The 26,150-nt window shown below is 45.5% G+C and overlaps 1 protein-coding gene across 3 annotated transcripts; it reads left to right on the top strand.

Moving 5' to 3' along the window:
* The first annotated feature begins 89 nt into the window (after positions 1-89).
* On the top strand, positions 90-25,931 carry PRMT7 (protein arginine methyltransferase 7). Of its 3 annotated transcripts, none has more exons than XM_048516057.1 (18): positions 90-110; positions 1,464-1,629; positions 2,440-2,476; positions 4,554-4,703; positions 5,852-5,960; positions 6,407-6,519; positions 6,707-6,948; positions 9,014-9,194; positions 9,995-10,122; positions 11,993-12,131; positions 13,489-13,572; positions 15,432-15,479; positions 16,189-16,278; positions 16,760-16,921; positions 17,999-18,073; positions 21,135-21,295; positions 22,726-22,822; positions 24,060-25,931. In XM_048516057.1, exons 2-18 carry the CDS (start codon positions 1,532-1,534, stop codon positions 24,219-24,221), a joined length of 2,076 nt encoding a protein of 691 aa, XP_048372014.1. In that variant the 5' UTR covers positions 90-110; positions 1,464-1,531; the 3' UTR covers positions 24,222-25,931. The 3 variants fall into 3 exon arrangements, with proteins under 3 accessions (XP_048372014.1, XP_048372013.1, XP_048372015.1); XM_048516056.1 differs by lacking the exon at positions 90-110 and adding an exon at positions 134-693; XM_048516058.1 differs by lacking the exons at positions 90-110; positions 2,440-2,476 and having other exon boundaries at positions 1,537-1,629.
* Positions 25,932-26,150: the final 219 nt, after the last annotated feature.

Here is a 26,150-nt window from a genome sequence, read left to right as displayed (position 1 = left end):
CTGAACATCTGGAGAGCCGCAGGTTCCCTACCCCTGTCTGAGTGGAGCGAGCCACCCCGCTCGTCAGCGTTGCTCAAAGAGATGCAGTTACGAGGGTTTTTTGCCGGCAAGTGTGTGTTTCTGTGCGGTTAGTGCAAGCGTTTAAGAAGTTACTGTAAAACTGGAGCAGCGTTTAAGAAGTTACCGTAAAACTGGAGCAGCATTTAGGAAGTTACTGTAGAACTGGAGCAGCGGGGCAGTGGTTAGAGCGGTGGGAAACATGGGGCCACCGCGCCCCTCTAATGTGGCAGGGAGATGAACGCAGCCAAACGGGTCCAAACCTATCTATATACACACACGTGTGTGTGTATATATGCATATGTGTATATGTATGCATATATATGTATGCGAATACACAAACAGACCCTCACAACAACCGTTTGATGTAGAAACACAGGAGCAAAGCCTCCTGATCATTCCAGAGATCATACCAGGAACAAAAAAAGGGCTGGGAAACCTGCCCCACAGAGGAGCTGTTGCGGAGACAGAACAGATGATATCTCTGCATCAACTTCTCGCCCTCTGCACATCTGAACACAGACCCTGTCCCTCTCGTGTGGAATCCGGAAGTATTTGAGTTGCTTGTCATATCTGGCGCGTTGCATTTTGGGAAGATGGCGGCGCCCTGCGTGTAAGGCAAGGGGTGGCTGCCAGGTGAGTGACAGACCGTCTTGATCCGTGCTTAGAGGCGGGTATGGCGGCTGGACTGCGTAGAGAATCTCCCCTGGTTGTGACTGCGTAGTGAGGCAGCTCCTCTGCTTTGCACCTTGCAGAGTTCCTCCTGTAGCTCGCTATGCCCTTAGTTGTAGGATGGGGGTGGGGGGTGGGGGAGAGATTAGCAGGCTCATAAATAAGTCGGTTCTTGTTGGTATTTGCAAGAGTCTGTCACCACTCAGTCCTAAAAGGGTTACCCGTTTGCATGTATCCAGGAGTCTGATATTGTAATGAGCTATTGATTCACTGACCTATTAAATAGCTATTGGTCAGTTAAGTAGCCATTGGTGACATGTTAGGGAGCACATACGTCAGAAGTTATAAAGCTGATTCCGCATCGTACATTTATAACGAGTTGCAGTCGTTGTAAATGAACTGGTTTTCCCTTTTAATAAACGGAAAACGAATTCATTTATAATGGTTGCAACTTATAAAAACGTGCAGAATCTGTCAAAGTTGTTTTCTTTGTTTCAGTAAAAGAGCACATAGACAGACAGGGATAGGAAGAAAGAGCAAGAGGTAGTCTGAAATGTTTCGTTAGTACTGTAAATAGGTAACAGAGCAGTTTAGCATTTGTTTTATTCTATGCAACCCTCCCTTTTAAGTAGCTCTTTCGTGGCAAAGGCGTTCCAGACTGAGTTCTGTTGGCACTAGAGAGTTGGCATGTTATTTTTGAATGGTCGTTTACCAAGCGGTTCCTTTGCTCCTAGTTGTTCCTGAGCCCCACACTGGAGAGCTTCTAAACAAAAGCTTTCATCGCACCTGCCAAGGCAAAGCAATGATGAAAGTTTTCTGTGGAAGAGCCAATCCAACCACGGGAGCTGTGGAGTGGTTGGAAGAAGATGAAAACTACGACTATCACCAGGAAATTGCAAGGTATGGCAGATACTGCTTTCATTATGTGAAGTCTAATAGCGACACCATGAAAATAAATTATGGTAACCAGTGAACAAAAGGAATTGGGATAGAGGTTAGGCACTTTGCCCTCTGGGAGAGGTTGGGCTTTTTGCTGTACTAAAGAGTTTCTGAGTTTGACTGTGCCAGAGACAAATTTGAGGGACTGTGGCTCAGTGGAAAAGCATCTGTTTGGCATGCAAAAGGTCTCAGGTACAATCCCTGGCATCTCCAGTTAAGGATCAGGCCAGCAGGTGATGGGAAGGACTGTCTGAGAGCTACTGATGGGAATCGTAGTCCATGAACATCTGGAAGGCTGTAGGTTGGAGGTGACCCCTGTTGTAGAGCAATAGTAGCAAGCTTTTGAAAGGTATGGTGACTCTTCATCAATCCACAATACAGCAGAAAACCCTCTTAGCAGTTGTCTTGCTCCTTTCTAGTTGAATGTGTAAAGCCAGTGTGGTGCAAAAGTTAAGAGTGGTAGACTCTAATCTGGATTCCCCCTTCCTCCACATGAGGATGTGTTTCCTCACTCCTACACACAAAGTTTGCTGAGTGACCTTGGGATAGTCACAGTTCTCACTGGAGTCTCTCAGCCCCACCTACCTCACAAAGTCTCTGTTGTGGGGAAAGGAAGGGATGGAGTTTGTAAGCTGCTTTGAGACTCCTTACAGGAGAGAAGAAAGACTCTTCTTCATCTTCTAATATATTCTTTTAGCATTTCCTCGGGTTGGTCATCTATGCTAGTTTCCTTTGTCTGAACTTTTAAAAAATACAATACTTTGTTTACAGGTCATGTTACGCAGACATGCTGAATGACAAAGACAGGGTGAGTAATTTTTTAAAAAATATATGTGTATGTTGCATTTTGACCACATGTATGTTGCCTCATTAGAGAACTAGTGTGGTGTAGTGGCTAGAGAGTCGTACTAGGACTTGGGAGACTCCAGGTTCAAACGTCCACTCTGCTAATCCCCAAACATTTATTTCTTTGAGGAAAAAGAAGAGTTGGATATATATATCCCCCCTTTCTCTCTTGTGAGGAGACTCAAAGTGGCTTACGAGCAGCAGTGGCGTAGGAGGTTAAGAGCTCGTGTATCTAATCTGGAGGAACCGGGTTTGATTCCCAGCTCTGCCACCTGAGCTGTGGAGGCTTATCTGGGGAATTCAGATTAGCCTGTACACTCCCACACACGCCAGCTGGGTGACCTTGGGCTAGTCACAGCTTCTCAGAGCTCTCTCAGCCCCACCTACCTCACAGGGTGTTTGTTGTGAGGGGGGAAGGGCAAGGAGATTGTAATCCCCTTTCAGTCTCCTGCAGGAGAGAAAGGGGGGATATAAATCCAAACTCTTCTTCTTCTTCTTACAAACTCCTTACCCTTCCCCCCTCACAACAAACACCCTGTGAGGTGGGTGGGGCTGAGAGAGCTCCGAGAAGCTGTGACTAGCCCAAGGTCATCCAGCTGGCGTGTGTGGGAGTGCACAGGCTAATCTGAATTCCCCAGATAAGCCTCCACAGCTAAAGTGGCGGGGGGAGGGGATCAAACCCGGTTCCTCCAGATTAGAGTACACCTGCTCTTAACTGCTACGCCACTGCTGCTTTGACGAGAGATGTGTATGTATTGGCAAGAAGAAGGATGAGAAATCTGCTGTGGCTTTCCTGGGCAAAAGTCTGTTTTAACACAACAGGAGACCATTCCCTTCCTTGGATCTTTTGCTACTATATCTGCCAGTATTGGACCGCTGAAGCCTTCTGTTTGGAAAGAAAGATTTAGAAAGCATTTTTCAAGAGATTTTATAGGGCAGGGGCGGAGGGCGGGAACACAGAAATATCAGTAAACCTTGAAGCATTTCAGGTTGCACCAGTTTTACAGTTCTTGTTGCAAGGTATTTAGCTTTTTTATCATTACATTTTCAGACTTTTCTTAGGAAAGCATGGGACGAGTGTTTTGATTTACAGAAATTCTAATGAGCATCTGTGCTGTAGATGTGTTTTCCCGGAATGTTATATTTTTAAACAATTTATTTATTTATATTTAATATTTAAATATTTATATCATCCCCTAGACTCCAGACAGTCTTAATTGAATCATTCATTGAAAAGAGTCATTTTTTATTGTCAAGGATTGCATGCTTTCAGCGTCAGACCTGCAGCATGTCTGTCCTGCAGCCGAAACAGGAGCAGCAGTGGCGTAGGAGGTTAAGAGCTCATGTATCTAATCTGGAGGAACTGGGTTTGATTCCCAGCTCTGCCGCCTGAGCTGTGGAGGCTTATCTGGGGAATTCAGATTAGCCTGTACACTCCTACACATGCCAGCTGGGTGACCTTGGGCTAGTCACAGTTCTTCAGAGCTCTCTCAGCCCCACCTACCTCACAGGGTGTTTGTTGTGAGGGGGAAAGGGCAAGGAGATTGTAAGCCCCTTTGAGTCTCCTGCAGGAGAGAAAGGGGGGATATAAATCTAAACTCTTCTTCTTATTCTTCTTGTGTCAAAAGTTAACTGAAACAGACTTGTGTCAAAAGTTAACCGAGGCCTGTCTGTCTCAACAGAATACAGAGTATTCCGACTTTAATGAATGGATGACTACATTAACTATATATATAGTCATTGCGAAACTAACATCCTTTATACATAATAGATCAATTTCAGAATCTCAAAGAAAATGGAATGTCTTTTGTAATTATATAGTTGAAAATTAAGAATACAGTTAAATCAAGTTAAACCAAAACAGAAGAAGAAAGATTTAGGCAAAACATGCCTAATTTTTTAAAATTAAATACAAAGATATATTGAAAAGACAGAGTATTTTAAAAATGTAAATTTGAGCTTAGTACAGATTGTAAGAATATGAATGTCTGTTTCTTATGTCTGTTTTGTGTACTTTTAAAACTTTTGAAAACAAACAGAATGTAAAGTACTTCCAAGGCATTCGTGCTGCAGTGAGTCGAGTGAAAGCAAGAGGGGAAAAGGCAGTTATCCTGGATATCGGCACAGGCACGGGGCTTTTGTCCATGATGGCTGTGACAGCGGGCGCCGATTTCTGCTATGCTGTTGAGGTAAGTGCCATCCCTTTTCGAGGTACATTGCAGTGGTGCGCAAGATGTTTATCAATCCAGATTTCATTTCTGAAGCAGGTGGAAAGAAGTATGCATTCAAAATGGAGTAGTCCACCTTAGATCTGGAGGGGTTCAGTCCACTCTGTGACTCCAGAACTTGGTCTGCTGTGTCTGTAGACCTGGCTTCAGTATATGTATTCTGTCACAGTCAGAAAGATGGGCTGGATCCAGAGAAAAAAGTCTGTTGATGAGAGAAAGGGGGTGATTTTTGCTGACACCCCTGTCTCGTGCCCTGATACTGTTCCTTATGGATCCCTTGTCTCCAAGGGGCAGCATTTTGGAGGGCATTTTGAACTGCAAGAGAACCTATACTGAAGGATGTCCTATTAGTCAGTAGAGACTTTATACATAATCCAGCCCTTATTCTTCAGTTCTTATATTTTAGTTTTGTATGGGATTTATGTCAAACCTTTGTCTGATGAGAGCAGATTACTTGGCCACTGGCGGTCTGTAGCCATCTGGGGTGTTTCTCCACCTTTCATTTGCCATTGATATTTTGGCAGGAGCCTTGGTCTTTCTGACAGCTGTGGCTGCTGAAGCAGTCTCGTGTTGCCAGGCTTTTTGCTCTAATTAGGTACCAAATTGAATGTGTCCAGAAGGTTTCTGTCTCACGGGGGGTGGTCTCATCTGTGTTTCTGAGTTTGCAAAGTTCCATTTCTCAAGCTCTTTTTCTAAAAAACTCCTTCCATTAGGTAGTGCTTAATTTTATTCTCGTGGTTCATGCCAATGCTAGTTCCATCCAAGGGATTTCAGCACTTTAAAAGAAATTCTGGCCCCTTGCTGCTTTGGCGTATTCCCTATTTCCACACATGTTTTTTGTGCCTTTAATTTTAACTTCATTTGTTTGTTTCAATTGGCCATGCTGGCAGAGGCTGATGGGAATTGTAGTCCATGAACATCTGGAGTTATATGCCATTAAAGGTTAAAATGAAAATGAAATGAACATCTGGAGCACTATAGGTTGGCTACCCCGGCCTATGGTATTGTATGGTATATCGGCCCACTTTGCTGGGATATTGTAAGAATTAGTGACATGTTTTTGAACCGTTGTGCATGCATAATGTGAACATTCCCATGTTGTCGTTTAGGTTTTCAAACCAATGGCAAATGCAGCGATGAAAATTGTGGAGAAGAACGGCTTGAGTGATAAGATAAAGATAATCAACAAGCATTCCACTGAAGTCACTGTTGGCCCTGGTGAGAGTCATGTGAGCTGCTCCTTTGTGTTGCATGGGGGGCTGCATGGTGTAGTGGTTAGAGGTTGGCATCTGGGAGACTCAAAATTGAATCCCCGCTGTGCCATGGAAGCTGGCAGAGTGATCTTGAGCCAGTCATTCTCTCTCAGTCTGACCTACCTCACAGGGTTGTTTAGAAGATAAAATCAAGGAGCCGGATGATTTTGTAAGCTACTTTTTGTCCCTGCCGTGGAGAAAAGTGGGGTATAAATATATAAATTAGAATAGATAAACAGAAGAGTCAATGCTGCACAAAGAATGGGTGTAGTGCAGGGGTGGAATTCCCTCACGTAAATCAGGGGGGTAGGTTCAATGATTGCTGATCTGATCAGAGTATCCAGAGCAGCAGAAGGCTTGTTGTGAAATCTGTTGGACAGCCACTGTTTGTACTTCATTTATGCTTTCTAGATGGAGATATGCCGTGCCGGGCAAATATCCTAATAACAGAGCTCTTTGATACTGAACTGATTGGCGAGGGGGCTCTGCCCTCTTATGAGCATGCTCACAGACACCTTGTACAGGTAAGAGATGAGCTACAGCTGGACCGATCGCATCACTCGTGTTTTTGGATGATGTTGGTCGTTGTCTCATAGCAGAAATTCTACCTGATTTTCATAGATCATTTCCAACTTTGCTTTTCTCAAAAATGCTGTGAAACAGATCTTGTAAAATTCCTTTACCTTTTATTTTTTTAAAAAAAATGTTTAGGAGGGATGTGAGGCCGTGCCCCAGAGGGCAAGGGTGTACGCTCAGCTGGTGGAGTCTGAACGAATGTGGTCCTGGAACAAGCTGTTTCCCATCCACATCCAAACTGCAGATGGTGAAAAGACCGTTGTTCCCTCGCCTGAAATGGAAGACTGCCCTGGTTCTCCTTCCGTCTACGATATCCAGCTGAACCAGGTGCCCTTCAAAGACTTCACTGCTCTCACTGACGTTGTTACCATGTTCAGGTGAGCGCTGAATTTAGTCATTTCTTTGTAGCTCACTTTTTCATCCCAGTGGGGGACTCAAAGCGGCTTACAGTGTCGTCCTCCCTTCTTTCATTTTGTTCTTGGAGACACCAACCCAAGGTCACTCAGCAAGCGTCATCATGTCTGAGTGGGAGTTTGAACCCAGACCTCCCCGATCCCTGTCTGACACCCTGGATCTTATAACTGGAAACAGTGTGCAAGTGCATGCAAGTGCATGCTATGCAGGCGTGTGCGGCAAGCAAGGTAATAGCTTGTAGGCTACATTTACGTACAAGATACGCTTGTAGTATCTTGAAGGCTACATTTTCTTTTAGAGGGTTTCCCACAGACACTTTTTTAGTTTTTTCTAATATATATATATTTTATATATATATATATAAGAAAAATATATATATATTAGAAAAAACTAAAAAAGTGTCTGTGGGAAACCCTCTAAAAGAAAATGTAGCCTTCAAGATACTACAAGCGTAAAACTTTCTGTTATGGTCTGTTTGTTTTTGCTGCTATAGGTCAACATATTTACTGTCGCATCTTTAAATCAGTTTGTCTTTTAGGGGGCATCAGGATTTTTGACAGTTTAATTTCAAATGGTTCATGGTACTCAAAACTCGAGAGCCAGTGTGGTATAGTGGTTAAGAGCAGATGGATTCTAATCTGGAGAACCGGGTTTGATTCCCCACTTCTCCATCTGAGTGGCAGAGGCTTATCTGTTGAACCAGATGTGTTTCCACACTCCTACATTCCTGCTGGGTGACCTTGGGCTAGTCACAGTTCTTCGGAACCCTCTCAGCCCCACCTACCTTACAAGGTGTCTGTTGTGGGGAGAGGAAGCGAGAGGAGCTTGTAAGCCACCTTACAGGAGAGAAACTACTCTCCTCCTCCACCTCCTCCTTGTGAGCAGGCCAGCCTGCCCACTGAGAAGTAGGACAAAGAACTTTCATATAAATTCAATGACCACCATGTGCGCTGTGGCACCAGCCATGTATTGTTTCGACAGTGGTGCCTCCTGTACTTCTGGTGAAGGACTGATGCCAAGGGCTATGCTTGTTATCAGATATCTGCCCTGCTGAAAGGGAGATATCATGGTGTCTCCATACCAGGAACATATATGCCCTTATGCAAGTGGGAATGTTGAAACTGTTGGGCATGCTTTATTGCATTGTCCTATCTATAGTGATCTTAGATGTGCTTTTATTACTCTGTTTTGTTGTGTGTGTTTGTTTGTCAAGTCACAACTGGCTTCTGGTGATTCTGCAGAGTTTTCTAAGCAAGCAATGTTCAGAGATGATTTGCCATTGCCAGCCTGTGCATAGAGGCCCTGTATTCCGTTGTGGTCTCTCATCCATTTACTAACCATGGCTGACCCTGGGCTGGCTTGGGCTACCCAGGATATCCTCTCCAGTTTGGAGGAGTCTTATACCTCCTTCTTCACTCCATCTATGGATCCTGGATTTTGTGCAGCCACTAGAGTCTGTTGTAGTTCAGTATTGATTCATCAGTTTTTAATGTAAATATATTTCGTATTGTTTGTCTTATGATGCTGGTCTCTGACTGTAACAAGCCATTCATTCATTCATTCATTCATTCATTCATTCATTCATTCATTCATTCATTCATTCATTCATTCATTCATTCATTCATTCCTTGTGAATCACAATGGCTGTGTCCCCACTGAAATGTTTTCACTGAAAGAGTGTCAGTGTGGTGTAGTGGTTAGAATGTCAGACAAGGAATTGAGACCCAGGTTCTGCCATTGAAGTTCACTAGGCAACCTCTGGCCAGTCTCTCCCTCTCCCTAACCTACCTCAAAGGGTGGTTGTTGTGGGGGTAATATTGAGACGGGGATAATGATGTTGTAAACAGCCTTGTATCCTCATTGGGGAGAAAAGTGAAGTATAAATAAATGAATGAAAAGAAAGTAGATTGTAAATTCTGCGATACATCTTTGTAGCAGGTCTCTTGAAATACTCTTAGTCCTTTTTAACATTAAGTGTAGAGAGAGTATCTCTAAAATGAACTGATTGCAATTTGTTATTTCCCACAGTGTAGACTTCAGCAAGCAAGTAAGCCAAGCTCCTACCTGCTTCACAGTGGAGCTGGAGCCTATCCGATCTGGTCGAGCCCAAGTGGTCCTCTCCTGGTGGGACATCGATATGGACCCTGAAGGGTCAATCACGTGTACAATGGCCCCCTACTGGGTGCAAGAGACTTACGAGGATCTCTCGGTAAAGTGATCAGCCTTTTAGAAGTTCTTCTTACCTCTCATAACACTTTACCTCTCATAACACTTTAAGGCTTTCATGGCTGCATTCAACTGGTTGTTGTGGGTTTTCTGGGCTGTGTGGCCGTTATCTGGTAGATCTTGTTGCTAATGTTTCACCTGCATCTGTGGCCGGCATCTTCAGAGGTGTATAAATAAACTAATGAAAAATGGGTGGCAGAAGACGCTGATTTTATGCAACCTTGCAAAAGTATGTTTAAGGGACTTTCATTTCTCCATCATCCCTTTTCAGTTGGTCCACAGTAGAAATTGACCAGTTTTTCAAGAAAGCTTTGTCAGCGTTCTTAAGACCTGTTTTAAAACTTCAGAAGTAAATTTGTTCTCCCAGAAATTCTGGAAGTCTGGATCATTGTTTCTAAGAAGTCACACTTAGTATTCCTGCCCACCACATTGGATGATGGAGTAATAAAGTTTTAGAATCCACATCTCCCTGTACTTACAATATAATTCTCAGTCAGACAGCATTGGGGTAGGCTAGATGTACGTCTGGATGTGTTTATTGGAATCCCTGTTCCAGTTGAAAAGGGGGAAAGCAGGTTAGTGGTCCTTGAGGTCATAGAAATCTGAAAAATGGGACTACCCATTGAATTTCAAAAGGTGTTTTTATTCTCCAAACTCCAAACATTTTTCAGAGCGTAGCCATGTAGATTTGAGTCCATTAGTATCTTAACAGACCAGCATGATTTTGCTCTTTTTTAATTTACTGAGTGGTTTTTTTCCCCCTTGTTTTAATTTTCCCCCCAGTGGAGAGATCATTGGATGCAGTGTGTCTATTTCCTTCCAAAGGAGGAACCTGTTCTCCAGGGTCAGAGTGTGAACCTGACTGCCTTTCGTGACGATTACTCCATATGGTATAAGCTTCAAAAAGTCCGGTAAATTGAGAGGAGCGGGGCGCCAAGCAAAATGCACTGTGTCAGGGAGGCTCGCTTTCTGAATGAATATTATTTTAGGACGCTGTCACTCCAGCCTGATTTACATATGCAAATCAGAAGGTCAAGTGAGCTGTGGCCTGTACCATATCAAGTTTCAGGGATCATGTTTTGAAATGTTCTTTATGTTTAAAATTTTCCCTGTATGCCAGAGAATGTGAAGGGGTGTTCAGATCTGGGAATTGAGCATCTGTAGGGGAGCATTCATTTTTCCATTTCGTTCTTTTGCATGTTTGAAACAGGACTAAACAGGCAGTTCCCTGAAAATTGTAATAATCCTACTATGGATGAATGTGTACATGGGTGTATTTCACATCTTGAACATACATTGGTGTAGGCCTGGTGACTATTTGTGCAGGAAGGATCCGTACAGTTGGCCTTATCCGTGTGCAGCAGCAAACCTCTGCATTACCTTCAGCTCTGTTTTTATTTGTTTTATTTGTTTGGGCATTTTTACCAGCAGCAACACAGGGTGCCTTACAAAATACAATTTAAACAAATCAACAGTATAATACACCCACTCTCAGGTTAATCCTGGATCCTCAAGCCCAGCTCATCTGTGGCCACAAGAAACAAGCCATAGGATAAGACTCAAGGATGACGAACCCTTAACCTTTGACATGTACTATAGATTTGCACTTCTCAACAAGTACATATGTATGTGTGGTCAAGTAGTGACTGATTCACAGCGACCCCAGCAAGTGGGAAGCAGGGATGGTTTGCCTTTGCCTTCCTCTACAGAGCCTTCCTTGGGGGTCTCATCCAAGTACTTACCTTCTGAGGTCTGACGAGGTGGGGGTGTGCCCTGCTGCCTTCCCTCTGGCCACGTTGAGGCTTAAATATCTACCAACAGGAGAGGAAGCGGAAGTCAAATCCCCATCTCCTGCCAGCTGCAGAGATGTTCCCAAGATTCCTCTCTGCTGTTGGACGACCCGTCCTCCCCTCCCCCGAGATCCAGCTCATACACAACAGCTGTCACTTTTAACAGGTGCTTGAATGGGCCAAAAGCTTAACGGGCTATTTTTAACGTGAATGAGCAACCTTACTTGCATAAGCAAAGAGCTCCCGTGGCTCTGTGAACAGGGTCCCAAAAGAACATATTGCTGCTCCCAGGGTCCCAAAAGAACATATTGCTGCTCCCATAGCAGTTCAGGCTCAAACCTCTGCAAGGCAGCAGCCTTTGCTATTGTGGAGTTTTGGAGGCAGCCTGTATTGTGGTTCTCATCTTGGGAAAGAGCTGTGAACTTTTTGTTTCTTTTGCTCTCTTCTTTGTCTTCAGAAGCCTGTAGGATGCAGATGGGGGAGGGGATGAATGGTCTGTCCTGATCTTTTAGCACTGCAGATTCACTGGGTCTAAGGAGCAACAGGGGGTTGCTTTCAAGTCCTGGCATTAAAACAGATCTGCTGCATCCACCCTGCTGCACCGTGCTGCTCTGCCTCAACACGGAACGCGCTTCTTCCTTTGTGGAGCAGGAGCAATTGAAGGAGAACTACTGGATAAACTTGTTGAATTGAAAAAGATGCCTCGGCCATAGATGTGCTTGTGAAACTGCCTTCTGCTGAGTCTAATGCTCAGTCTGTCAGGATCAGCACTGTCAACTCTGGCTGGCAGTGGCTCTCTATGGTATCAGCCGGAGGCTTTTAAGCAGAGGGGCCAGGAATTGAACCCAGAACCTTCTGGGCACCTAGCATGTGCTCTAGTGCTAGGAATTTGGGAATGAATCTAGCATTTGTCCTGCTTTTTGGAATGCATAAAATGAAGCCTGTTGGGAAAGCACACAACCGAAGGGGATATTTGCCCACTTGTTTGTAGAAGCAAAGAGGCTACAGCCGAGGTCGCCATTGAGAGTCCTGTGTGTCGGTGCCAGGCCCACCTTCTGTGGAACAGGCCGCGGTTTGGAGAGCTGAATGATCAGGCCCGGACAGCCCAGTACTTGCGAGCTCTGAAGGAGGTGAGTGGTGTTTCTAGAATGCATTGTGGTGTCCTTCTGACTCACTATCAAAATGCCAGTATCTTACATCGCTGAAATATCTACGCCTGCTTGTCAAGTTTGCTAGGAAATTGTTAGCTTGCGCTCCCAGAGATGGTTTGGCACTGATCATTAGTATTTCTCTGGATCCAAAGAGGGTTGTCAAATATGGCTTGATAAGCTGCTTTCAGTGGCAAAACCCTGCCTAGGTGGAGACTCTGCAGCATGGCAGGCTGTGGAATGCATAATCTGTACAATGCACCTGCAACCAACGCTGAACATAACTGCAGAGGCCAGACCCTCCCAGTAAGGGACAGGCAGAGTTACTGGGATGCCATAAGTTTAGCCGGCCACCAGGGCCGCCAAAATTGATCGACCCCTGTCAGAGTCTGCCTGGTGCGAAGAAGCCCGTGTTTTGGCACTAGGAAAAGATGCCTCTGTGTAATGCAAATGGAAACACACACACACACCGATTTTATCACATTTGGGTACTGTGTGGTTTCCGGGCTGTATGGCCGTGTTCTAGCAGCATTCTCTCCTGACGTTTCGCCTGCATCTGTGGCTGGCATCTTCAGAGGATCATTCAGAGGATCAAATTTATCACATTGTTTGTGTAGAAGTGTGCGCCTTGAATCTGCTGGAAGATTTCCATGAAAGGGAGGGGGCTGATTTTTGTTGGATTTCCCCCCACTGCTGTAGAACTCTCCCCTGTCATTCTAATCCTGGAGTGGGGTCCCGGATCCCATAGGAACAGAACTTTTGGGGCTGCTGTGGGGTGAGGAGAGGTGAGGAAATCATGTTCCAGACATTAATCACCAGTGCATCAAAGCCATTGTTGCTAAATGATAAGATCCTGCATTTTGACTAATTTAAGGTTATATTCTTAGGCTAAAGGCATTATAACCCTAACCCCAAAGAGCAGAGAGAGAGATTTCCAGAATCCCTTTCTTTGGGAGGAAACCAGATTGCCTATGGGAGACTTTTTTAAAAATTACTGCTTTTGCTGTTTCAAAAACCCATTCATGTTTTCACTATCCCTCATGTCCAGATTTAAGGGATGATATCCAGCTGTGCGGATGGGGAAAGGAAGCAGAAATTGGCGAATATTTTTTATTGCAACAAATGGATTCTTCGTGCAAACGTTTGCTCATAAAAGTGTGACCTCTTGTAAATTCTGCCTGAAATATACTTTCCCAGACAGCCTTCAGGCAGTAGCAGAAATTCCAGTAATGATACACAAGAAAATGCAGGAGTTCGTCATGAAGGAATGTTTGCACCTGGGAATCGGGGAACTTCTGGCAGGGAACTGCTGACTGTTTTTGTCTTCTCTCTTTCAAAGGTTCTGAAGCCCAACAGCGTTTGCCTGTGCATCAGTGATGGCAGCTTGCTTCCTATCTTGGCTTGCTACCTGGGAGCAGAACAGGTGTGAGACTCCCCCCCTCTCCCCACGAGCTTGGAATTCTTGTTTCTTTTAATAGATGCTGGCACCCTTTTTCTCTTTTCCGTGCTTCTGTCGTATGGATGTCTGTCTGTTTTCCGTGCTTTTCTTCAAGAGCTGTCGGTAATATTTTCCATCTCCCACAACGCTCCTGCTTCCTTAAAGCCCCTGCCCCTCCCAATTCTCTCCTTCTGTCCTCCTAGAACTCGCTCTCAGAATGACTGAGTGAGGCGACATGGCTCTTCTTCTTCAAAACCCTCTTTGTGAAGCTCACATTTCCCCCTGTGAAACCTTTGAATTAAACGCTTGGTCCTTATTCCCCAACTGAAATGGAGCTTAAATATTAATAATTGGGTTACTTAAGTTCATCTTCCACCCGTCTCGCTTCTCCCATCTTGCACCCTCCCTGTGTTGTTTCCCTCACTGCTTGTTACTTCTTGAGACTGGAGACCTATTACTCTGTAAAATCAGTGTTCAAACTATTGGGAGGAAAGTAATGAAATCCACAAGCTTCACCCCTCTGACTCTCCTGAGGAGCAGCAGTGGCGTAGTGATTAAAGGCAGGTGTACTCTAATCTGGAGGAACCGGGGTTGATTCCCTGCTCTGCCATCTGAGCTGTGGAGGCTTATCTGGGGAAATCCAGATTAGCCTGTGCGCTCCAACACACGCCAGCTGGGTGCCCTTGGGCTAGTCACAGTTCTTCGGAGCTCTCTCAGCCCCACCTACCTCACAGGGTGTTTGTTGAGAGGGGGGAAGGGAAAGGAGTTTGTAAACCCCTTTGAGTCTCCTGTAGGAGAGAAAGGGGGGATATAAATCCAACTCTCCTCCTTCTCTTCCTCCTCCTCCTCCTCAATTATAGCCCGCAGTTGGCCTCATCAACCACACCCCAGGCTCTGTTCCTTAAAGAATGCTGCACAAATTATTCACATAGCATCCATTCAAAGAGCCACGTGTGGTCCCTGTAAGTCGACGTTCTGAAGCGTGGCTTTGATAACAAGGTCGGTGATAACCTTTTAGAAGCTGCCCTGAAGGAGATTAAAGCCTGCTTGGATTTGTCGGGGGTGGAACGCCACTCTTTCTGCAAGCCAAAGCTGTAGATGAAAGCAGGAGGCATGATGAGGTCATTGTGGTCCAGGTTGATGAGGGCGTCTGTGCTGTGGCAAGGAAAGGGCACCTGGAGAACCTTCTGTCATCTTCAGTTCAAACTGTACCGAGACCCAACTCCTCACTTAACTGCAAAGAAGGGAAGGAACAGATGCTTTGTTCTCACAAGCCTTATTTTTGGTTTCTTGGTGCTAAAACCGAACGCACAAACCTATAGCAATAATGCCCCTTCCCCTTTCTTCTCACTGTGCTTGTAGGAGGCGGTGTCTGGAAAAGGAGATACTGCCCCTACCCCCCCGGCCATCATACTGGGCTTTACTCATTTGAGCACCCCCCTTCCCTCCCGTTTCCATCTCAGAAGGAGATCAGTGGCCATATGAGACAGGAAGTGTTAAGGAAAGCATTGGCTATCAGCCCTGGTTAGTGAAGGGAGCCTCCGTCTCCAGAAACAGTATATCTCTGCTAGAAGGCAGCATCAGAGCAAAGCCTTGAGCTCTGTTTCCTAATTTGTTAGCCCTCCAGGGCAACTGGATGGCTGGTCTGTGAAATAAGAGGCTGGACTAGATAGACCACTGGCCTGATCCAGCAGGGCTAGACGACTCCTGGGGAGCTGACTCAAGAGGGCTACCCATGTGTTGCTCAGTTCCACGAGAGGACAAGTCATCCTCTCTCCAATTTCCTCAGAACTCTCGCAGCTCCCATTGTCAGAATAATCAAGTCAGCCTTTCTGTCCTTGTAGGTGTTTACCCTGGAGAGTTCCACAATCTCCTGCTCGCTCATGAAGAAAGTGAGTAATTCACCCTATTTTGAATGATTATACATGCACACAATAACTTCTTGTGGTCACTGCAATGAAGGGATGCTTTTGCATGTGAATTCTGTACTCTGTTCCACAGAAAGATGATAGTTCGGTCAGTTGAGGTGCAGTGGTTGAGAAAATTGTATGCTGCTACATTAAAATATAGCCCTGAACGAATATGAGAATTATCATTCATTTTTACGCATTGCCCTTGTCAAAATCATTATTTTGTGCATTATTGAACAAGGTATTTTGATACAAGAGCATTTATGCCAAAATGTATTTTTACTTTCAAACGAATAGCGTGAGCAGGGTTAGGTAACCACTAGCACCCAAGTGGAGCATTTTACAGCAAAGAAGGTCCGGCATGCTTTGTTCTGTGGCGGAGGAATATACACCCCTACTATTATCTTTCTGTGGATCAGAGTATAGAAGACCGGAGAGAGCTAAGTTTGAATTCCTGCTTGGGCCAGGAAGTTTACCGATGCCTCAGCCTAACCTGCTCCACAGGTCTGGTGTGATATGAAATAAAAAAAATCCTTGCATAAGCCCATCCATAGACCCCACCTTGAGCAACTGGGAGGAAAATTGGGATAAGAACTGAGGGGATCATATATTTAACTTTAATAATTGCAATTGTTTAGTATAATTCTGCATGCTTAAACTCTCACTAAAACCTTCCTCTTTTTTTCCTAAGATTTTTAATGCCAACCACCTACAGGATCAAATTAAAATCATAGAGAAACATCCAGAATCGATTATCTCTTCTGATCTGGGAGACAAAAAGGTAGGCGGATTACTTTTGCTTCTAATTTTAAAAACAAAGGAAACAGCCACAGCTGCCTGTCCCTAAAAGACGTGTAGTTTTTTCACTCACTCTCGTCCAGCGGTCCTCCTTATTACATCCCTTTCATGCATTGCAGCCTCCATGATCCCCAGGGTTGCCTTTTCCAATGGGACCTTTGATTCATCTTTCACTGGCCAAAAAACTGGTTGGATCCAATCCAGTATGCCATAATTAAGACGTGGTTTTTCATATATGGACATCACTTTCTGTACAGTCCCTTCAGCAGATGGACTCAGCGCTCAGTCATGTTTAGGACTCGACTGCGTGGATTACTCTGCAGTTTTTGCCACGCAAATAAGAAGTGGAGTTAGTTGCATAACTGATGTAAATAATAAGGCCCTGATCAAGGAATCCTAGCAAGCCCCTGCCAGCCTCTCTCTGTCTTTTGACTGGTTCCATTTTTTCCCCTCCCGCCTCGAAGGTATCGCTGTTAGTCGGAGAGCCTTTTTTCTCCACCAGCTTACTGCCATGGCACAATCTATACTTCTGGTATGCCCGGTCTGCAGTGGCAAGCCACCTTACAAGCGACGTCACAATCCTGCCCCAGTCTGCTTCACTGCATATGATGATCGTGGAGTTCAAGGTAAAGAAGCTGTTTTTTTCCCCTTCAAATTTGCCTTTAAAAGAGAGCGTGTTCAGACACTGTGAGTTTAAAATTCTCACAGTGAAACTGTATGGAGGATCTTCAGACACTGTGAGTTTGACTGTACAATTAACTAGCGTTGCTTGCAAGAAAAATACGGTCTGGAGGTTTGGGAGTTTAGATCGAGGGGAAGTTGTTGCAGGATGAAGAAGCTTCTTCTTTTCCTCCACTACTGCTTCCTTGACCGATTCAAACCCCCCAGCCCCTGGGAGCCAGCGGTGTGGCTCCTCCCCCTGTCCTGCCGTTCCACTGAGCAAGGTTTATTCATTTGTTTATTAAAATATTTCTACCCCAGTGGTCCTTTTGGCTCAGATTTGAAGCCTTGCTCCAACCTAAGGAGCCTTCCCCCAAGTTTAGCGACTGTTCCATTCCACTGGAGCAAGAGCCACTTAAACAGAAGGGAGGAAGATTAAAGGATGGTTTGATCCATCCCAGGATACTCCAGGTTAGGTGGTGTTATTCTGAATTGGCTAGTCAAAATTCAAGCTGCCAAATTTTGCATCAGTTTCTGGGATGTCTTCAGGGGCAGCACCGACTGGAATGTGTTCAAGTAGTCAAGCTTTGAAGTGACAGTGTCGAGGATTTGTGTAGTTAAATCTGCTCCATCTGAAAAGAAAGACCATTTCTGTGCCTGATAGAATTTGTTGGGGCAGACCCAGTATGTTCATTGTTGTGGCCTCTGTGCAGTCCAGGTGGGACTGTGCTTGTGCAGCTATGTAGAAACCCCTGTCTTATTCCAGCTCAGCCTTTGACCCACATGCTGTGACCCACTCTGAGCTCTGCGGGGATAGGGTGGGATAGAAATCCAATAAAATAAATGAAATAATTATTTTTGACCTCCCTGTCTTCGTTGCTTTAGCAATCAGCTCACAGCCGCCCAATTTACCACCATTTAAAGCTACACCCGACCAATTTACCATCGTATATAACAACACTGCTAATAGCCCAGATCAGACTTCTTTGCATTCATGTTAATTTTCAAATGGTCAGGGGGAGTAAACTTGGCTTCTTCCCTAGGACTTGTGGAGAATACGCAGCCCATGCGGCACCTGTGAGGGTTTTGATGTTCAGATTATGGATGAGATGATCAAGGTAAGGCATGCCAATTAAAGTGTAGCTTTTGTTTTGGATGAAAGTGGACGTGTCTCTAGTTCCAGCTCACATGAATATTAACTGCTGCATTCATAACAAAGAGAGAGCCATCATGGTGTAACGATTAAGAGTGGCACCAGGGGTGGCCAACCTACGGTGCTCCAGATGTTCATGGATTACAATTCCCATCAGCCCATGGCAGCAGGAATTGTAGTCCATGAACATCAGGAGCACCATAGGTTGGCCACCCCTAGACCTATGCTCGATTCCCCACTCTTCCACAGGAAGCTGCTGGGTGCCCTTGGGCAAGTCACAGTTCTCTTTCCCATGAACTAGTTCATATTTTTTTAAATTTTAATTCCAATTGAGTAATTTATGGTTTATGTTACTTGCATGTTACGTGTTTAAAATCTTTACCAGTCGCCAGCGTATGATCCTCCCCTACTCCAAACGCTCTGCAGTTGCCCTTTGCAGAAGCTTGCAGCTTTCCAAGACTAGTTATTCATCCATAATTTTGATGAGTCACCTTCTGCCTGGAGGCACAGATGCAACATACACTATAAATTCCCAGTACAACCAATTAAAAAATTGAAAAGCAATCACATAAAAAAGCAGGGGCACATATATAACCGAAACAGCACGCAGATCTAGCAATAAATGCGAAGAGCTGTAAGAGATGTATAAAACACAGCAGCTTCTGAACAGCAAAGTTTAGTGGCAAACAGTATAAAGTGACAACAGAAAACCTCACAATAGATTAAAGAGAGGATCGGTGCCACGGGCTTTGGCATGACCTAAAATTACTAATCCCAAAGAGAAATGTTGTCCCTTTCACGGTAATAAAGCGACATTCACAAGCCCTCCGCCTTCACAGCAAGAGGCCTGGGGGCCAATTAACTTAATTGTAAAAACGTGGAGTTATTTTGAAAGTACCACTTAGGAACGTCTGGGATGACGAGCGTAATGAGTCACATTAGCAGCTTCAAAGCTACAGCAGAAAGTGGCGTAAAAGGAAGAGCTGCAGAGCAATTGGTTTTAGCTGTTTAATTAGGAGCAAATAGTCTCCCTCACTCTGCCCCTGCTCAGGCGTACTGGCCCGGAGCAAAAGCTTTGTGTAGTGAACCCAAAGCTCCTCCCGTACAAACGGGGATGCTTGGATAAGCGCCGTCTCTAAACCCAGCAGAGTGTCAGATTCCCCATTCAGACAATAAATCACTTGATTGGTTCAAGGCTTTTATTGAAGACATGTCAGGGTCATAGAAAGAGAGTTCTGGCGAAAAGCGGGCCAGACTCTCGATATTATGAGTGCGAGGTCCCCACCCCTGCATGAGAAGCAGACAGTTCGTGTTGTCCGGCTTGGAGTCTCGTCTCAGCTGCAGAGCTCCAAGGCCAGGGAAGTGAAAGCAAATCCCGCCCCCAACAGCCCCATCATGACACAGAGACCTGAGGCTGGTTTTGCAAGTCATTGACTTCAGTGGCTTGCCGAAGGCCTTGTGCAATATCATTGCTTCTCTCCTGGTCTGTAAGCCATCTGTTATAAGTGATGTAGCTTGTAGGAGAACTTTGGAAATGGGTGTTAAATTGGAAGTGGCAGGTGGAAGAGAAAGGCCAATTGAAATGCTGATAGAGGTCAAGGTGCTGACAAAATGGCCTTCCAGAGACCTGCCCTTGGAATGGTTGCTATTAACTGATCAGCAGGGGTGTACTGCCCAGGGAAACATATGGGGTCAAATGTCCCTGAGCTGCAGCCATTTAGTCACGAAAAATCGCCCCCCTCCGCCTCCCGGTTCATATACTGTTGCATACACTGGAGATAACCTGGTGCAAAATTTTTTTGTTTGGTCATGGTGGGGGAGGGGCAGCCGCCCAATCGAGGGGCAGGGGGCAGAAAACTCAGATTTTGCACCGGGCTACATTTTCCCTAGATATGTCTCTGCTGATTGCAATGAAATTCGAGTTGCCGACAGTCTGGATACAAAATATCCAGTCCTTTTAACAGAGGATTAATGGAATGTCGTTTACCCAATAATGGTGTTTCCCTCCATACCATGGAAATCTTCCATTCCCTGTTTCCACACATTAGTCTTCTATTCAAGGGACAGGGCATTTTTTTCTCCAGCCTTGTTGGCAACCCAGAATTGAAATGTGATCTGCAGTAAAGTAGGTTTTCTAATGTTCAGAAATAGCTCTTTTAAAATGTTCCGTTCGGTCATCTTTTTTTAAAAAATGGAAGCGTTAGGTAACGTAATGGATATGCAACAACATTGCAAGTACAGGGACCTGGAGGATAGATTAAAGAATGGAAGGGTAAAGGGGAGCGATGGAGAGAGACCTTTAAGGTTTCACGTTCTGAGTAGAGGAGACGTCTGAATCACTAGCCAGAACATACAAAACTGCTTTCTGAGTCAGACTCTTGGGCAAGCTGGGTCAAGATTATTTTCTCCAGCTTCTCCCTGGTGTATCAGAGAAAGAGAGGTTCCACACCACCCATCCACCCACCCACCACCAATACCTGCAACTGCTTTTTTAATTGGTCATGTCAGGAATTGAACCTGGGACCTTCTGTACACAAAGCGAATGCTTTCCAAACCCGTTGCAATCCGTAGAAGGTTCATGCTCTTGGAGGCATCCAGATTTGAACTGGTGTCTTGTTGATCGGCAATCCAGAGCTCTGCCATTGAGCTGTAACCACTGAGAGCTGTAATCCCTCAGCGCATAGACTTCTGTGCCCTCAGTCTTGACAGCTACTGTACTAGTCCAGCTGATGCTATGAGCTATTATGCAGTGAGACTAGATATGAAAACCAGGTCAAGTCTTCTGTCTGTCAGTGTGAAGAAAGAAAGCATCTATCCTTCCAGTGAATTATCTCCCTTTATAACTTAGTTTGTCTCTTTTGGTGTGGCGGAAATGTTAAAAGCACAACTCAGTCAAGGAAAATTTGGGTAACTAGCTTTGTAACTCAGCAGCTCAGTGCTTTCTGAGGATTTAAGGTCTGATTGCTTGGATGAACTCCTCACCCAATTTACTACAAGGGTTACTTCTGGCTTCTCTTCTCCGGTAGACTTCCTTAGACTTCAGGGAATCCAGAGAAGCAGAGCCTCACCCACTGTGGGAATACCCTTGCAAATCACTGTCTGATCCTCTGGAGGTCTTGACATTTGACTTCAGAGAAACGGTGCCAGAGCGCTCCGTCGGGAAGGAGGGCACTGTAAATCTGTTGAGGTGAGTGGCACACAGAGCGGTGAGTGGTTTGTTGGGCCGGCCATGGGCGGACTGGCCGGACCAGGGAGGGATGCTCTTTTGCTGATGTAGTCCGGCACCCACCGGTGCTGCTGTGCCCCACCAGGCGTTGCTGGCTGGGCAGACCACAGGAGGACTGGCCAACCACATGTTTCTGGGCCAGTGGGGAGGGCTCCTTTGCTGCCGGACTGTGGCCGGACTATGCTGCCGGACCCTGCTTCTTGCTCGGGATGTGGGGGAGGATGGAGAGGAAAACACCCAAAATGCCCCCCCCATGTGACTTTCAAAAGTCATACCTGGGTCATCTGCCCCTCTCTCCACCCCTTCCCCAGATACACCCTTATTGCTTCTCACCTAACTTCACAGGGTGGAGTCTTTCGGATCTAGACCTGGTTTTTTAAAATGATGAATTAGTTCATAAATTATGCTGGAAGAAAGGGAAGGCAGAGTTTCGCCGTAGAGCAAAATGGACACAAAGGTTTAGAGGAACAACTCATTCTTAACCCCTTTCAATTAAAAAGAATCTCTCATGCGTGTAATAGCTTGCTGTTCTTAATGCATAATGTATAAATTACATGATGACAATATGCTTGGACCGATTTATGAAGCTGTTAGCTCTTCCTCTCCAAACGTAGCCATCTGTTCCCTGGCTGATCATTTCTCCCTGATCCAGGATGCCACATGTGGTGTTATCATTCCATCCATTATAAAATATTGGAACATCCTGTGCAGTAAGGATCAATATTTGTCTGCACCGTGATCCTTATTTAAGCTTCACGTGTAGGTGTGTGTACATTTGTTTTGGAGATACATCGGTTACGCGCACGCAACGTGTGTAGACTAAAGCCCAAATCAGAGATATGTACCTCTTGCTTCTTTGAGGCGGGTGTTTTTGTTCATGGGAAATAGCCAAGCGTTTTGCAGTAAATCCAAATGCCAGCTTTCTGGAAAGTGAGCTTCTTACAAGCAATAATTAGTCATGAAATATACCCACAGCCCCATTCTGCTGTTTGCCGCCCTGAGCCCTGTCGAGAAGGGTGGGATATAAATCGAATGAATGAATGAATGAATGAATGAATGAATGAATGAATGAATGAATGAATGAATGAATGAATGAATGAATGAAGCCTGCAGCAGAGGGCCACAGCACTGCTTTGGTGCTGCCCTACCGCCTCCTGGTTGATTCCTACCAACCAGGTGATGGTTTGCTTCCAAGGTTTCAGGCTCCTCCAGAGTAGCAGTCACATTCCTTTCCTCAGTTCACCCCAGACTTCTCACAAAGGAAAATCGTATTCGTATTTGAAATACTGCTCACATTTCAAAAGAATTTGCAATGCATACTGTATATGTCAGCCTACCGGTGTTCTTTAACATTTGCAGAAAACCAATACTTGTGGGTTTTTTCCTTCCAGGCCTGGCAAGAGTCATGGAGCTGTTCTTTGGATGGAATATAATCTGACTTCCACTCTTTCGGTTAGCACAGGACTCGTGAAACTTTCAGATGAAAAGGTATTTGCTTGATTCTCTTTCATCCACACTCCAGAGAGGAAAAGGAGAGTGTGAAACTGCAACAGAGCGGGGTCCCTTTATCTTGCTCCAGGTCTTTCTCACGGTTTTATCTTTTCTGAGTTAATCTGTTTTAATAAACCTTTGTTTACATCTGGTTGTGGTGGGTTTTCCAGGCTGTGTGGCCATGGTCTGGTAGATCACAGCCACACAGCCCGATAAACCCACCACAACCAGTTGAATCTGGCCGTGAAAGCCTTTGACAATACTTTGTTTACATCATTTACTTAAGAAATATGTCCTTGGAGGGTACTGTGTAGACTCAAATGTGCAGCATATTTTAGATTAACCACCACACTGAGTCATACTGGCTAGGATCTGCTAGCAGAGGGGCTTTCCATTGGTGGTGGGAGTGTTCTCTGCCATATAAGGGGAAAGGCACCTGCCGTCTGACGTAAGCATCTCTGCTAGGGGAACAGATCTGCAAGACACAACCCATGATGTAAAACATTTCTGCAGGCCGAAGGGAATTTATTTCCCCCCACCCTCTCTCTCTTTTGGCAAATCGCAAAAAAATTGTAATTTTTACAGTTTAGGGGTGTGCCCAAATTTTGTTTTCTTGAAAACTCGTATTTGGGCATAATGGTCCTGACATTTTGGGGGAAACCCAGATATTCCTGAAGCCCCATATTGGGAATAGCTGGAATCCTGAAAAATTCAGGTCCATTAATCTGAATGTTACCTTCCTCCCTGCCCCATGTTTCCCTGCCTTCAGCACTGCCGGTGGCTGCCTTCAAGCCCCACGTAAAACCCGGAGGCGGCAGCAGTGGACAGTGCAGAGCTGCATACTGGGCTTGGGAGGGCCAACTCGGCTTCCGGCTCTGCTCTGCCCACTGTCTCCAACACCCAGTGGTGCCTGAAGGCAGCAGCAGAATTCTGGGCTGCCCTGGCAGGTAAACAAGGGAGGGTGGGAATGGGGATTCTCCCCTTTAAACCACTTCCATTTTTTAAGGAGTGGGAAATGCCGGATTTTGGCTTGGCTTTTTTCCAAGAGCACAGTCCTACTCACAACCAATACTGAGAGGCCTGGTATATCATTGCGGTAGATTGTGAATGGACTGTACCACTTTAGATGTGGGATTACTCTGGTCAAGGTTTCTCCATGTGAATAATCTCAAAACGTTGAGTTCAGATGATCACTGCTGAGGTTGATGGTCTTCCTCTTGCTTCTTTCCTTCAGGGCTACTGTCAGTGGGTTCCTCACTGCAAACAGGCCGTGTATTTCTTGAGCACCGTTTCTGCGCCCGAGACTGTTGCCGACCACCTCTCTGCAGCTGCATACTCGATAAGCTTCAATCCCAAGACTGGAGACGTTATCATGGATTTTAAACTCTTAAGTTAATGTGGCATCTCTTCCACCGAAGAACCCCCTTCTCCTCCCCACCAAGATACTAATAAATATATGGGGCACTGTTCTCCTGGGCTACTTTCCCCTTGAAAAGTGAGAACGAAACCCGAAGTGGCCTCTGAGCAGTTATTGTGCTGTGTGCAGATATGCTGCTTGGTCATGAGAAAACTGAATCTCTGAATTGCTCTGAAAATATCAGTAAAGTATTAATGTACACACCAGGCTTCCCAGCCAGGCCGGGGACTTACATTCAGTGGTGGGATTCAGCCGATTCGCAGCGGTTCGGTAGAATTGGTAGCTAATTTTTTTCTAGTTTGGCAAACCGGTTGTAATCCCACCACTGCGCCCCCCCCTCCCCCCGCCCAATGAGCTGAGGGGGCGGCAGCAGCCAGCGGCAAGCCACTTGAGCTGAGGGGGCGGCAGCAGCCAGCGGCAAGCCACGAGCCTGCCGGCTGCTGCCGCCCCCCCCCCCCCGCCCGCCGCTGAACCAGCACCAGGTGTTAAATTATTTGAATCCCACCACTGCTTATATTGGTTGGGTCCCATGGATCTTTCCTCTGGCGGAACAAACCTTTCCGATTGCAGGAGGCTCAAAGGGAAAAGAAATGAGAGACTCAGTAGCTAGTAGGTGGTGGTACCTTTTGCTGGAGGGAAGAGTCTCTGTTAGCAGAATGGATCTGCAGGATCCAATTGGCTGTCTAGTTTTTTATTTGCCTTCTTGCTAGATTAGCAAAGTCAGGCTCGTGCTAATTGCTGGCTCAGATGTTTGCAGCTGTTGCTCAACTTTCTGTTACAGGACTCTCTTCTTTCCTTTTCACCGTGACGGGTGAACAGATGAACTTGGAGCATGGAGTACTAGACCAGCGTTTTCCATATTTCTTTTTTACATTTGTATGTTGCTTTGTAGCCGAAGTTATTACGCTGGCTTTCTGTAAAACGTTAAAACAAGTGAAACAGGATGACAATCAAATGAAGTTCAGGCAAGAAAATTGATGAGCAGGTCAATAAAAACAGTCCAGTAAACAGGCCTTTGGGGCAGGATCAGATTTAGAATTCTGACAAGCTGTTATGACCCCCCCCCCCGGTTTTCCCACCTTTTAACAGCAGGGGGCGCAGCAGACAAAGAAAACTGCATTGGTTTTTTCCCTTGCTGTGGAGGAATGCAGTTTCATTTCCAGCTGGACTTTGTGAGGGAGGAAAGCGCAGATAACTTTGTAAAAAGGGGAAGATCTAACAGTGGAGGGCAGGTCTGGCAGAGGTGTCCTAGCTGGATATCCGGAACTTCAGCCTTCTCTTATTGAGAAACTGCTGGTCACCAACAGTGCTAAGGATGAGATCACCTTTGCAATGAATGTCTCATTGGAGGGAACTGCCCCCCCCCACCCCGTCTGACACCTCTCCCCAGGAGGCCTTTGTTGTTTTCCTTCTATTTCTGCATTCTGCTACTAGCTCCATAGACAACTTCCCTCCCCCAAAGTGCAAAACACAAACCTCACCGTATCCTGGGGAACCAATCCTTTCACCTGGAGGTTTTGGGAGGGAATGTTTGCATAATTGTCTCCTCTTTTTTGAATGGTCCCAGACGACACCCCTCGTCTTTCTCAGGGAATAAGCACGGCCAAGATAGGAGCCTTGTGTCAGATTTCAGCTCCTCTCCACTTCCCCTAATTTGTATTTGTGCTCAGAATAAACTTGTGAACATGGCATTTCAGCCCGAGAGTCTTTTTTGCGCTGTGCTTTCTCCGTGGGCTTGAGCCCCTCGATTTGTTCTACTTCATGTTAGAAGGAAGGTCGAGGAGGCGGTTGTCCCAGCGGAGACAAGGAGCTAGCTCAGCCTTCTCTCCGGGGGCAGAGAAGAGTGGGCGGGTCTGTCTTCTGTCTCAGGATTGTTTTGAGGCAGCCGATTTGGGCAATGAAGAGTTA

The sequence above is a fragment of the Sphaerodactylus townsendi genome, linkage group LG14 (genome assembly GCF_021028975.2).
Source record: "Sphaerodactylus townsendi isolate TG3544 linkage group LG14, MPM_Stown_v2.3, whole genome shotgun sequence".
Taxonomy (NCBI): Eukaryota; Metazoa; Chordata; class Lepidosauria; order Squamata; family Sphaerodactylidae; genus Sphaerodactylus; species Sphaerodactylus townsendi.
The sequence above is the reverse complement of the archived record's forward strand: the minus strand, read 5'-3'. Positions and strand labels throughout refer to the sequence as shown.